The following is a 15,594-nucleotide window of genomic DNA, read 5'->3' as shown; positions in this document are numbered from 1 at the left end:
TCCATTTAATAATCAATTAAACTAATCCTAGACTATTGCTGTAACATTTCATTTCCTCATTAGAGACACCTTGAATGTAAAAGGTGAATAAAACACAGCAGAAAATGTATATAAATGTATATAAATATATATAAAGATGAAAACATCTTTTAAACATTAACTACTTATACTTGAGCATTATATTTGTATAAAGTAGATTTTACTTTTGAAATTATCATAACCTTGCAACCATCTCTAACAAGTAGTACAACTCTGCGGGAAAGAAACCATAAAGCATATTATTAATGAGTTTTTGCCAACTTAATTGGTTTTCTGTGTGATGCTTCTGTATTTTGCCTTAACAGATGAAGTCTACCACAGAGGAACTCTATTTTATCCACAGAATTAATCCAAGGAAACATGCAGAATAATTAAAATGTTTTCTGACTAAATGAACCCTATATTCACATAATGATTAAGCTAAATTTTCAGAACTAAACCAACAAATTGTTTCAAAGACAAACCATCTAATGAGGAAACCATGAGGGAAAAAATAACTTCATAACAAGATACTTCTCTCAGACACACACATTATAGTGATGATAGCTTCTGAATAATTTTCAAAATTATCTTTAAAGCTTTGTTGGGAATCTAGAAAAAACACTGTTCTCACTCCCTGTGGCAGAATCGTGGATTTTTTTTTTTTTTAAACAAACAGTGTTTAACATACAACACTGAACCATAACAAATTACAAATGCTCACAAGTTTCTGTAAAAAATCTGATTTCATTTAAATGTTAAGACATCTCTTCTTTTCCAGAAATTTTTCTTTTTTTTTCTTTTTTTTTCTTTTTTTATATATTTTTTTATTTTACTTTACAATACTGTATTAGTTTTGCCATACATCAACATAATTCCACCACGGGTGTTCATGAGTTCCCAAACATGAACCCCGCTCCATCCCCATACCATCTCTTTGGGTCATCCCGGTGCACCATCCCCAAGCATCCTGTATCATGCATCAAACCTAGACAGGCGATTCATTTCTTACATGATATTATACATGTTTCAATACCATTCTCCCAAATCATCCCACCCTCTCCCTCTCCCATAGAGTCCAAAAGTCTGTTCTATATATCTGTGTCTCTTTGCTGCCTGGCATACAGGGTTATCATTACCATCTTTCTAAATTCCATATATATGTGTTAGTATACCATATTGGTGTTTTTCTTTCTGGCTTACTTCACTCTGTATAATTGGCTCCAGTTTCATCCACCTCATTAGAACTGATTCAAATGTATTCTTTTTAATGGCTGAGTAACACTCCATTATGTATAAGTACCACAGCTTTCTTATCCATTCATCTGCTGATGGACTTTAGGTTGCTTCCATGTCCTGGCTATTATAAACAGTGCTGTGATAAACACTGGGGTACACATGTCTCTTTCCTCGGTATGTATGCCCAGCAGTGGGATTGCTGCTAGTACAGCCACTATGGAGAACAGTGTGGAGATGCCTTAAAAAATTGGAAATAGAACTGCCTTTTTCAGAAATATTGATTAAGGAAGCAAAATCATCAAAGAAATGTGCCCCAATATAGGAGTAACTCTCTTCATCTCTCTATTTTTTTTAACTAGCTTTCTGAATTTCAACGAAAGAGTCTTCTTAGACCCAAGAGAGAATAAAGTTAACCTAAACAACTTATAACTTTGAGCATTACATTTTTGCCTGTAAGTTCTTACACTTCTGAAATTCCCCATTTATAAGGGAGGAATCTATAGTGGTGCTAGTGGTAAAGAATCCACCTGCCAATGCAGGAGAGGCAAGAGATATAGGTTTGATACCTGGGTTGGGAAGATCCCCTAGAGTAGGAAATGACAACCCACTCCAGTATTCTTGCCTGGAAAATTCCACAGAGGAGCCCAGTGGGCTACAGTCCGCGTGGCCACAAAGATTTGAACATGACTGAGTGAGCACACACAAAGATATTTAGGTCCTAATCTCTAGAACCTATAAATGTTACTTTAAAAGGAAAAAGAGTCTTTGCAGATTTGAATACATTAAGAATCTTGAAATGCGGGGCGGGGGGTGGGGGCCGTGATCCTGGATGGTCTTGTGGGTTCTACTTCTGACCACATATCTCTTTATAAGGCAGAGGGAGATTTGATACAGGCACAAGAGGAGAAAGCAGTGTCGCCATGGAGGCAGAGACTGCAGTGATGTGGCCACAAGCTAAGGAATGCCTGTTGCCATCATAAATTGGGAGAGGCAAGGAGTGGATTTTCCCAGAGAGCCTCCAAAGGGACCATGGAATTGCTAACACAGTGGTTTCTGCCCAGTGATGCTGATTGTGAACTTCTGACCTCCGGAACTGTGAAGAGTAAATTTCTGCAGTTTCAGGTACAAAGACTGCTACCCAGCAGCTCTGAGGAAACCAAGCACTCCATCCTTGCAAATGCATGTGAGTAGGACTTACAATTATTATGCCAAACACACCACCGGAATCCACATGTTAGATGGAAAAATGTCACTTACCCTGAAGCTAAGGAAATTCTTACCTGGGCAAAGAGAAGAAACTAATGTCTAAGTTGGTGACATAGAGGGAACTCTTTTCCAAATGCTCCAAGGAGAATGGAGTGGCTTAAAGATAATTTTCCAGGTGGCCTTCTCACCCAGTTAATTACTTTCATTTAATTGTTTAATTAAATAAATTAACAATTTATTTAAATTGTTAAAATAATTATTAATAACTACACTTAAAAACCAATAACGAAAGCAATATTTATTCATTGTTGAAAATTTATAAAATGCAAAAAATAAGAAAATCAAAAGTTTTACCTATAATCTGACTATCCAGGGATCATTTCTGTTCATATTTTAGTGTGATCCTTCTATTATGAATATTTGAATATAATTATTTTATTTTTACTTTTTTTACTAAAATAGGATCTAAAAACAATTTGCAACCAGCTTTTTAAATTTATTTAATACCTTATGAGCATTTTTCTCGCCAGGACCATTTGTACAAAAATTTTTTAATAGCTGCATGTTTTACATAGTATTGTAGAGCAAAAATATAATTTCTTTCAATGTAGATTATTTTCCCATTTTTCACTAATATATCTTTGCTGATTTCCCAAGAGTTTTTAAAGCCAAGAAGTAAAGCAGGCAGCAACATTAAAAATTCAGAAATATAGGAAGATACCATCTTTGACATTAAACAAAGGTTAAGCTGCAATGTCAAATCTGGTTCCCTAGAGTAAAATGGTCATTTTCAGCCACAGCTCTCAGTGTGGGAGGCAGCAGGAAATAAATAGTTTGAAGGTATAAGGATCCCCAGAGAAGCCCTTAATGGGACAAATCAATCATGGGAAAGAAGAACCTCATAAAGAAGTCTGCCATTCTACTCAACAGGCATTGATGCAGAACGATAATCTATATCCTAAATACTTTCATTAGCACAAGTAAAGACACTTTCCAGAATGAAAAGGTTTTAGCCACCATATAACAAAAGTGAGCTCATGAAGGATGCACAACTTTGTTGAAGTCACCATAGTTGTCACTGGGAAGACCAAAGTACAGAACTCAAAGTCATAGTTGGGACTTGCGGTCAAAAAGTTTACATTAAAACCATAAATGAAATATCCCTCCACACTAAGTATCACAGCAGAAGTAGCCTGTATCTTGAACATATGTAGAGAGACCAACCCTAAAACAACATACAGGGTTTTCAGCTGTTACCAGAGCTATATCCATTTTTCTTTCTGATGTATCTGAGAGCTGAACAAGGTGGTAAGGAGAGTGCCTGGGAGGTGTGTGCAGGATGAAGTGAGAAAAAGGCTGAAGAGGAGTCAGTGCCTGGTGGGGAGGAGAGTATCCTTTTGTGTTCCTGGTGCTCCTTTCCCAGTGATTCTTCTTTCTCTCCTGCATCCTTAAACTGTGTGATTATACAATAGTCCCTACTCATTGGATCCTTGTGAAGATGAAAAGTGTTAATCATGAAAAGCACTCAGAACAGTGCTTGGTCCACCCAGTCATGCACAATGTGTTATTATTTTTACTGGTGCTTATATATTTAATCCAGTCTAAGGTAGCTGTTGTTTTCATGTTTTAAAAACCCAAAAGATGAACATGTATTAGTGTCAATTCAGTTCAGTTCAGTCGCTCAGTCGGGTCTGACTCTTTGCGACCCCATGAATAGCAGCACGCCAGGCCTCCCTGTCCATCATCAACTCCTGGAGTTCACTCAGATTCAAGTCCATTGAGTCGGTGATGCCATCCAGCCATCTCATCCTCTGTCGTCCCCTCCTCCTCCTGCCCTCAATCCTTCCCAGCATCAGTCTTTTCCAATGAGTCAACTCTTCGCATGAGGTGGCCAAAGTACTGGAGTTTCAGCTTGAGCATCATTCCTTCCAAAGAAATCCCAGGGCTGATCTCCTCTAGAATGGACTGGTTGGATCTCCTTGCAGTCCAAGGGACTCTCAAGAGTCTTCTCCAATACCACAGTTCAAAAGCATCAATTCTTCAGCGCTCAGCCTTCTTCACAGTCCAACTCTCACATCCATACATGACTACTGGAAAAACCATAGCCTTGACTAGACGGATATTAGTCGGCAAAGTAATGTCTCTGCTTTTGAATATGCTGTCTAGGTTGCTGGCATCATACAATAATTAGTGGCAGCATTTTTCTTTTTTGGTGGTATAACTGGTAGGGTCTTTGACTCAATGAATTCAACATGAGACCCTCTCCTGCACATTGCATGCTGAGAGGTCTGAAATAGTGGATTTAAGCCCAAAAGACTGTGTGCATAAAGATGGGAACACCATATCGGATTCTGCCAAAGAAAAGTCATGGAATAAATAATCTCTTCAGTCAAAAAAAACCAAGTGTGATGATGTGTGTAAGTTTGTATTTCTGCATGCCTGTCTCACTCCCATCCCCATTCTCCATAACAACACCCTCAAGGCATCGATGAAGCTCCAAACCCATTTAACACAGCACCTTTTGGGTGCTGCCACTTGTGGTCCCACAGATATCCCAAATTCCACAAGCTTGAACCCATGATCACTTTTGAAATCCTGACTCTCTTTCTCTTTTCTAACCTTGACTAATGGGCTGCCAAAATTAGAAACCTGGACTAAAAAGGGGTATGCAGAGTTTCTCCAGTGAATGAAAACACCCTCCCCACCAGCAAGGTGAAAGCCTCTCAGTGCAGAAGGCCAAACCACGTGGCAGCTGATGGCCATTTATGACTGCTGGCGAGAGAAGCCCAAGAGAATAGCCTGTACACATACTGAGGCTGATCCTATCTGCAAAGAAACATCCTCTATTAGAAACCAGGAAAATAAAACAGGCTATAATATGGAGGAAAAAGCAGCATTTACTCGGCAACCTGAGGACTCGGCCTTTATCACCAACTGCCACCACCCCTCCTGCAGAGTATATGTGCCTCCTTGCAGGTCATTATCCCTGGGTAACTTTTTGCAGTGAACACTTTTGTTCCCTCTCTAGCATCTCTTGCCTTCTTCCTTTCTTCTGGAACTTGCAGATTCAAAAGCAAATCAATGTCAATGAATCAAGTCAATTCGGATTACGTTTCCTGTTATTTCAGCATGAAGCATCCAATACCATTGTTTATCTTTGTGTCCCTATGAATACACAGAACATCCTGAGGGTGTGCAATATATTCTTATGGATGAAGGAGGAAATGAGAGAAGAAAATAAGGAAGGAAGGAAGGGAGGAGGAGAGAAGGAAGGGAGGGAAGGAGAAAGTCAGAAAATTTACAAATCAACAAAAGTAAAAATTACAGAAAAATAAAAGCTTGTTGATACAAACCAACAAACTATAACCTCCTATCACCTTTTACCCTTCTCCATTTGGAGAGACAAGCAGAAGTAACTGAGCTTTGATTTGCTTACAGGGAACTATGAGAAAGAATGAAGAGAAAATAAATTAGACTTAGATAACATCCACTCTGAATATGGAGGGCGAAAAAAAACATAAAGAACAAGGGCCCAACTCTCACTTCATATATCACTATTCTTTATTTTATTCGTATCTACCTTTGTATCTCAATCAGAAACTTATTTTGCAGAACAAAAGTCTGTATAATTGACATATTTAGGTTCCCATGTCCAAAATGACCTATACCAAAACAGGGCTACAAAATACATTTGATGAAGATAATAATATAATCAATGTTTTTTCCTTCTGTTCATGTGTAAAGTGAGAAAATATGACTATATTTCTAATGAAATACATGACTGATCTAATAAATACAAAATATGTGTAGAAAGTAGATACATTATAATGCTAACTTTAAATATATTTAAATTCAAGTTAGGAGAGGAGCCTGGCAGGCTACAGCCCACGGGGTCACAAAGAGTTGGACACAACTGAGCAACTAAGCACTGCACAGCACAAGATAAGAAGGACAGCTCGAGGCCACTTCTCAAACTAGCCATTTCACAAGTGCACAAAATGGTAGGCGTTGAGGAAGTTGAGGACTTCCTGCCATGCCCTCAGTTCAGAAACTCCTCCCTGTCCCAGGAAACTATAAATCAATCGCATTCTTTCTTAGAGCCGAGGGACTACCACTGACACTCCAGAACACAGAAATCTCAGAGAGTAAAGTAAAAGCAGTCATGGTTTATGAATCACTAATTCCAACCTAGATAGCATATTCAAAAGCAGGGACATTACTTTGCCGACTAAGGTCCGTCTAGTCAAGGCTATGGTTTTTCCTGTGGTCATGTATGGATGTGAGAGTTGGACTGTGAAGAAGGCTGAGCGCCGAAGAATTGATGCTTTTGAACTATGGTGTTGGAGAAGACTCCTGAGAGTCCCTTGGACTGCAAGGAGATCCAACCAGTCCATTCTGAAGGAGATCAACCCTGGGATTTCTTTGGAGGGAATGATGCTGAAGCTAAACCTCCAGTACTTTGGCCACCTCACGCGAAGAGCTGACTCATTGGAAAAGACTCTGATGCTGGGAGGGATTGGGGGCAGTAGGAGAAAGGGACGACCGAGGATGAGATGGCTGGATGGCATCACGGACTCGATGGACGTGAGTCTGAGTGAACTCCGGGAGATGGTGATGAACAGGGAGGCCTGGCGTGCTGTGATTCATGGGGTCACAAAGAGTCGGACATGACTGAGCAACTCAACTGAACTGAATTCCTTCCTGGAGACTAGTTTGTTTCTGCTCTCATAATTGAGAAGATGTCAGGCCAAGTGCCTCATTCAGGAGGAGGCAAGATTTTATCACCTGGAGAGCAGACTCAGGTGAAATGTCAGCAGGGCCTTCGGTAAAGAATAAAGGGATGGGGCAGCTGGACAGCTACCAAGCTGTAGAATGAAGTCAAGGGCACCCTCAGCATCAACAACAGGCGATGGAAAGGGAGGGAGTGGAAAGAAACATATGTTCAACCAGCTCTGTTCACTAGCAACTCCCAAAGGCCATATGTGGCTAAGAAGAGCATTCCCTCGGGAGACCATCCCTCAAGACCTAGCTCAGGACCTTGGCTCCTTCCTGAGATGAGGAGCGGGTATAGAATAAGACAACCAGGTAAATCCAGAACAAAGGCAGACAGTGCATTCATGCTCAGTCACTTCAGTGATGTCTGACTCTTTGCGACCCTATGGGCAGGGTTCCTCCCTGCCATGGGGTTCTCCAGGCAAGAATACTGGCGTGGTTTGCCAGTATGCCCTCCTCCAGGGGACCTTCCCGACCCAGGGATCGAACCCACGTCTCCTAAGTCTCCTGCATTGCATGTGGTTTCTTTACCCACTGAGCCATCTGGGAAACCCAAAGGCAGACAGATCCAGACTCAAACAAGAGCCCTATGTAAATAACTTTCAATTTTCCTGCTTTTCCTTCTTGCATCTTTCCCCATATATCTTCTCTTGGTATTTCTCTTCCATGCTATTTCCTTTCTTAGAAATGACCACCAATCACATACTTTACAAAACATTTTAAATAAAAGATAAATGTTATTAGATGTGCTAAACTGCCCCCATTTCCCCGCATCTCCCACTTCCCCACTGCATCTCCATTCACTTAGTTGCTATGATCACTCCCTTCTCTGTGGTTCAGGTCTTCAAGCACAAAGCATGTCCAATCACCACTTTCATGTAAATTACACAGTCTATTCTAAAGTGCATGCTCCTGCTCCCCACCAGTAAGCTGAGTGCCCAAATCAAACTCTTCGGAAAGATGGTTCAGAGATCTACTATCCAGGGGTTTCTGACATACTCATAAGTATTGGAAGCACTTGCAATTTATTCGAGCATTCATCTTATTCCTTCTGCTTGACTATAAATTGCTTTGTGCAATTTAATAATTTAAATGTGTGTGAGAGTACTCAATCATTCAGTCATGCCACCCCATGGACTGTATGTAGTCCGCCAGGCTCCTCTATCCATGGGATTTTCCAGGCAAGAATGCTGGAGTGGGTTGACATTCCCTCCTCCAGGGAATCTTCCTGGACCCAGGGATCAGGAAGGCAGATTTGCAGGTGGGTTCTTTATCCCTGAGCCACCTACTCACTCACAACACCTACTTTGACTCCTTTCTCCACAATTCCACGCACACAGTAGGTTTCCAATGACTTTTAATTAAATAAATGTTTGCTAACAAGCCAAAGCCATCTAGGATCCCCCTGTTTAGACAGGCAAAGGCAGGCAAGATAAGCCATTGTCTCCGCTGCAAAATCAGACACAAGCATCTGACACTCGGAACAGCTCCAACAAGCATCTTAATGGTATGCAGTGGATCGTACAGTTAAATAACTCCACTCCAAAAAGAAAAAAAAAAGTGGCAGCAAGGGAGGAGAATATACAAAGACCCAGCTGCCCGCAACATGAATAGCCTGGCAGGGTCATCCCGCCAAGGACCCACGGAGAATACAGATCAGAGGGAAATGGGAAATCTGAGAAGAGCCAGGGCCTTGACCTCGCTCACCAGAATCCCTCTGCAACTCCCCTTTCCTTTGCTTCCTCCTGCCTCTGTCCCTCCCCAAACCTAAAGTTATGCAGGCACAACTTGAGAGCTGTGAGGCAAAAAGAACCAGCACTGTGTGGAGGAAGGAGGGTCCCGGCTCTGCAGCTGGGCCCTGGCTACATTGTGCTCATTATGCCTGGCAGGCCGGAGCCCGGGAGGGAGATCCTTCTGCAGCTGGCATTTTGGGAGCTAAGTTAGTCGCAAGAATCAGAGAGGAAACACTACACTTTGTTCCCTGGATGATCTGGAAAATAAAAAATATATTGAGGGAGGTCTGAAGATTTTAAATCAAACTTTCAAGGCTCAAAAATCTAACTTTGTTTTGTTGTTTTGGAACCAAAGACTATGACTCTGAACACAAAGGTGACATTGTCCCTGAGAATGAAAGGCTGAGACTCCAGTATATTTGCAGCTAAAATTTAAATATGTAAAGTGGATTCAAGTGCGCAGTCTAAAGAAGGATACATTAGAGGTTTTCATCCTTGAAACAGAATAAAAAAGCTGGAAAATACCTCAAGAGGTGTTGGCCCAGATGCCCGATTCTAGGATTATGATTATCTGCACCTGGAATCTCCTCTTCAAGATTTCTAGGGCTGGAGAGGTCATAAATTTTTTATAGCCCAGTGGAACGTGGTTTTCACCTTGAATGCATAAGTTCTTCCCTGCATCCAGCTGAAATCACTGCTGACTTCTCTTTGTCTAAATAGCCCCATAGACCAATGCCTGGGCAACACTCACTCTCTTTGACATGCTCTTCTCAATTCCTTCTGTGTCTTTTTCAACATCCCTCTAGAAGTAAAATAAATGAACATGATCTAAAGAATGCATAGAAAGAAAAATTACTCTGTGAATCTGGAACCCTATATTTCTTATTAGAAATGTTATATTATCCTAGCAATTATTCCTCTTTCTCCCTCCCCCCACCTCCACATACATACACACACACACACACACACACACACACACACACACACACACACACACACACACACACTCCTCTTTTGTATCTGGGACTTCATTGTTAGGTCTTTTTATTCTGTAGCTGCATTTTCCCTTCCATTTAAACATGCCCTGCAGACTTTACCAAACTCCTCCTTATACTTGTTCCTACTGATTTCATCATGCTTTTGAGGGACCACTATCCCCAACAGGAACAGAATTCAAAAAGACTTCAGGAAATCTCTAAAGGAAATATAACCTAATTTGATTTCTTATCACTTTACAATTTAATGAGTAGTTTTAAAATTCCTTCACATCATCAGTTCACCAAAAGCAGTGTATACAAGGGGACCAAAGGCAGTTCTGTGGGGCCACTCTCCCCTGCTGAAGCAGGGCCACTGGCCACTGCTTTTGAGAAGCTCGATGCTCACCTTAGCAGAGTTATCATTTAAAATTTTTTTTTCCCAAATGGAGTCATTTAACTCGTTTGCCTGAATCCCTCTGCTACTTCTTCCTAGAAATTAAAACCAAATCTAAACTCCTTGCCATAGTATCAAAGCTCCCTATACCTGGACCCCCACAAGACTCCACTACAAACCACAACTCTGTCACGTTCCCACATTCACCGGCCCATTCTTTTCTGTGTAAAATGCACAAGACCAGGAATTAGCTCTCCTTCTTCCTCTGCCTAGCAGATACTTCCACAAGTTCTTCACAGACTGACGTTCTCATCAGCCAATGTTTGTTCGTCTGTACTTTTTCCTCTCTCCTCCTCCAAGGAACAGTTAAGCCCAATAAAGATGCTGGAGTTGGGTAGGGGCTCCATTGCCAGGCAGACACTGAGCACACCCAGAGTATTTGTGCGATGAATGGACATGTGTGAGGTTTTGTGCAAATACCATCACTCAGGCTTACTCCAATCTGACCACAACTATGCAAGCACTGGGGAGGGGATGGAATATTTTGGTGAGAAAGATCAATGGATCTTTGCTTCCCTAACCCAGAAAGCAATAAGGGAAAGAGTGTACTACGAGGTTATAAAAGAAATCCACAAGCAAACATGCATTTTCCTGCCCCTTAATTTACTTTCAGGACTCAAAACAAATTTCTGATGACCAAATATGCATGAGATATTTTCTTTGTTACCTCTAAAGCGATGACTATATTCATCAACACATGTAAAAAAGAATACTATGTGAGAAAGAAACCAACAACTTACCAAAATTATGTATTTCATTTCTAGTTCTCTTTCCAAGTCAGCATTATGGTTTACATAAATGAAAAACACTTTTTAAATGGATTCTGAGACATGAATACTAGAATAAATTTTAAGAGCTACAGCAAAACGAAAATGTAAATTTACCCCCAAAGGATTCAGAGAGTACAACTATTGAGAAACTTGTTCTGTTCTTTGGTCTTTAAGATATATTTTATTCAGATTGCAAATACAAAGGGAGGTATTTTTCAGGACATAATTTTTCTTGTCAAGCCCAGTGTTCCATAGGGCTACAGAAAATATGGGGCAATTACTATTTCATTCACACATGGTATAATTCATGTCTTTAGTGTGTTCCACCATATGATGAAGAGTGTTATATCACCAAGAAACATAAAGCGGGGTATAAATTCATACTACCATCACTCAGTGAGCTTATTCTGGTAGTCGTCTGACATCTTCACTCTTTACAAAAGTTATCACTATGAAACAAGTGCCTTAAGGCTGTGCATCCTGCTGTCTGCCCCACCAACAGGTTCCCTCCTGGCCATGAGCCCCCTACCTTGCAGCCACTCTGAGTCCTGGTCTTCATCAGGGGCGTGGTTGTGCACAGCTCGATGGCCTCTGGCTCATGGAAGATGACTGCTGGCAGAGGTTCCTTTTTCAGTGTTAGGACATTCAACTTAGACTTCAGCATGGTCTGAAAGTGCTGAAAAGCAGGACAAACAAAAAAGCCAAACAGAGTGAAATCATTTGGAATTGTACAAGGTGCCACTGCACAGCAAACTCAGGAGCAAACTTTTTGTTTTATTAATTCTATTTTTACTAGGGCAGGCCAAAAGGTTTGAGTAAAATGGGAGGAAAAATCTGTCAGGATACTACCAAAATGAAACTATGGGAGACAGCTAATACCCACTCCTATGCCATGAAAACGTGGGGCAGTGGCAGCCTCACCAGAACTTTATTCTCAGAGGTTCTTCCAAAGTGATACGTATGGATGAGATTCTAGATATGTAATCCATGCTAAAATCAGCTAAATAAGTGAAGATGTTACAGGAGCTATCTGAAGGAAAGTCTAGAGATAATGAAAAAGAACTGATGAAAAACACACGTACTTGACTTTTCTTGTCTGCCTTTTTCATCTGTGTCATGCCTTGGCTGCAGAACTTTAGAAAATTAGCTGCTTCTCAACAGACCATTTTATCTGCTGTCTCGGCCAGGACTCTAAGTAAACATCTAGTCTACATTCAATTCTTATTGGCATTAACTTTGAAATATACCCAGAATCTAACCACATTTAATCACCATTGTTTTTCTATATGTACAGTTCAGGCACCATCTTTGTTTGGTCTGTTAACAGCAGCTTCCAATCTAGTCTTGCCGCTTCCAACCTTGTCACACAGCAGCCTAAGGGAATCCTTCTAAAATCTAATCAGCTGTCACCCTTCTGCCAAAGATCCCCAAGTCTTCCCCTCTTCTCATCAAAAAATTCTAAGTCCTTACTCTGGCCTTCAAGCCCACGCATGCTTCAGGGACCCAAAGCAGCTCTAATCTCATTTCCTACCCATTATCTTCTCATTTACTTGAGCCCAGTAAATGATGAATGACAAATTCATGTTAATAATTTGAAAGTTAATTTTTCTTTAAACTTAGAACACCATTAAACAGCAAGCTTTAAAAAGAAAAACCACCATAATTATTCCAAAGAGAGATTCATGGAAGAAAAGAAAAAAAGCTTTATTTTTAGTACTTTTAATGGCACTTGTTTCTACTTTTTGAATGGAGGACATTGATTTTCATTTTGCACTGGGCCCCACAGATTATGGAGCTAAGCTTGGTACACATAAATCCTCATAACTATTTCCTTCCCCTGCTTTATTATTATCACTACTTATCATCACTATGAAATGTGTTTTATTACCATCTACTAGACTACTACTCGGAGAAGGCAATGGCACCCCACTCCAGTACTCTTGCTTGGAAAATCCCATGGACAGAGGAGCCTGGTGGGCTGCAGTCCATGGGGTCACGAAGTCGGACACGACTGAGCAACTTCACTTTCACTTTTCACTCTCATGCATTGGAGAAGGAAATGGCAACGCACTCTAGTGTTCTTGCCTGGAGAATCCCAGGGACAGAAGAGCCTGGTAGGCTGCCATTTCTGGGGTCGCACAGGGTCAGACATGACTGAAGCGACTTAGCAGCAGCAGACTACTACTACTACCATCTACTACTATTCTATCACCATCCACTAGAATATAAGCACCATATAAGTAGAAACTGTTTTAATTAATGAAGTCTCCCAAGTACCTAAAACATCAATTGAAACATAACAGCTGTCCTACAAGTATGTGTGGAAGGTAACTCAGATAATAAAATGGAAAAAAAAAATCACAGCTCAAATATAAAAATAATTATCTCTACCAGGGATCATGGAATACACCAGCTCACAACTTCATCCAACTTGACATTTCTGAATATGTTATGGACTGTGAAACAAACACAGGACTGAAAGATATGAATACACAAGTTGTTGTTATTGCTATTTAGTTGTTAAGCCACGTCCAACGACTCTTTCTGCAACCCCAGGTACTATAGCCCACCAGGCTCCTCTGTGGAATTTCCCAGGCAAGAATACTGGAGTGGGTTGCCATTTCCTTCCCCAGAGGATCTTCCTGACCCAGGGGTCAAATCCACATCTCCTGCATTCTTTACCATTGAGCCACCAGGGAAGCCTGAATATACAAGTACATTCACCTAAATATAAATTGCCAAAAACATTTTTCATGCAATTCAATATAAAGTAAGTAGAAGTTTTAGAATCTGTATCAGAACAAGGCCTTCATTTTAAAATGAAAAAGAGACTCTCACTCAATTTTCCCAAGGAGTATTGATGTCCAGTTTTTTTAATGTAAGGCTATCTTCCTGATAACTGCATAAATCACAAATCTTGGTATTAATCTGAAGTTTCCATCTTTGCTCCTAATTGATTCCCAACCAATAGAGGGTGTGGATTTGGGGTTGCAAGGTGGTCTGGGAAGAGAAACATAGATCACTGAGAGTGACAGCTGAAGTTGGTTTGCCCCTGTGGACAACTAACTGGAGCCAGAGGATGAAGACTGTAAAGGGAGGGGGCTCAGAAGACGAGAGAATGAGCAAGTGCGGACACTCCACCCCGGCCACCATTTTGCTGGGGCTCCATGAGAGGTACACGAAGCTGCAGCTCAACTCAGCTTGACTTCTGACACACAGGAAGGTCCTGAAGATGGCACTAATGGCCCTATTCTTATGAGGGCTGGACAACCACACTGCACAGAAGTTCTGAGACTGTCTTTCTTTCCCCACTGTCATTACTATCAGAACCAAATGGTTCAATCACTAGGCACAAGAGAGACTGGAAATCACAGTTACATGTACATCTCCCTTGATTACTTGCCTGGGAGCCAAGCAGAAGAAATGAACATTAAAAAAAAAAATAATAAGAAACTTTCACATGTGAATAGAAAAATAATGGAGTTCAAATTCCAAAAGCAACACAATGTTGTTATATAATCTCCACCATCCACCTTTACTTAATACTCCCACTCAGCCAGCACTGAGAGGCATAGCTGGAACAGAAATAAAATGACAGCCTCTTCTTGAAAGGTTTTTCACAATCAGTAGAGACTGTTAAATCAAATGACAACTACAATTCTACATGAGAAGTTCCTTAGAAGAGCTAAAGAAAAAGGTTAAGACAATATTTGAAAGTAAAACAGAGAAAATGATTCTTTTTTTTTTTAAGTGTTTTTTGTTTGTTTGTTTTTTACTTTGATGGCATTGTCTTTTGTGTCCACTGTGAAAGGATGAAGGTAAAGAGAGAAATAAAATCTGGATTACATGATGAATCATTCAGTCTACCACTTTTACAGAAAATTAACATTTGCATATAATTCTGAGTCTGTCTTGTAAACTTTCACCTGTAGAAATGTGATAGCTAAAGATGCTTCTGATAAGAACACTCTTCTGCCCCTCCCTTGGGAAAAACTCCACAACTATATGCTGCTTTGTGAAATGGGGCTGCCAATCACAATCCCCCACCCCCTAACATTGAGAAAGAATATGTAACACAGGTTGACTATCTGAGTACCCCCATGTCCCTGGCCAAAGGCATTGGTTAAGAGGAAACTCAAGACTGGCTAAACAGAATCTTCTGGAAGGTTGATATGTAGGGCTGCTAAACTGGAGTAAAGAGTGGAGAACTGCAGCTGACCTTCTTTCCTCCCAAGGTCAGTCTGTGAATGATAATACCACACAGAGACAAGGAAAGCCCAGAAATGGAGAGTCACAGAATTGACAAGGCTGAGCCCCTGGATCCAGCTGCATCTAGACTCGGATCTAGTGACGGACTTACTGACAGTGTAAACCAAAACACTGCCTTTTATGCTTAAAAGTTACTTTTTAATAAAAAATCATCT

General features: G+C 40.6%; 1 protein-coding gene across 1 annotated transcript in view; it reads right to left on the bottom strand.

Annotated features, from left to right (window-relative positions):
* Window positions 1–15,594, bottom strand: part of PID1 (phosphotyrosine interaction domain containing 1) — a 271,854-nt gene that overhangs the window by 137,573 nt on the left and 118,687 nt on the right. Inside the window, 1 exon segment of the mRNA NM_001314346.1 lies at window positions 11,700–11,846. Coding sequence (NP_001301275.1) covers window positions 11,700–11,846 — 147 coding nt within the window.

The sequence above is a fragment of the Capra hircus genome, chromosome 2 (genome assembly GCF_001704415.2).
Source record: "Capra hircus breed San Clemente chromosome 2, ASM170441v1, whole genome shotgun sequence".
Classification (NCBI taxonomy): domain Eukaryota; kingdom Metazoa; phylum Chordata; class Mammalia; order Artiodactyla; family Bovidae; genus Capra; species Capra hircus.
The sequence above is the reverse complement of the archived record's forward strand: the minus strand, read 5'-3'. Positions and strand labels throughout refer to the sequence as shown.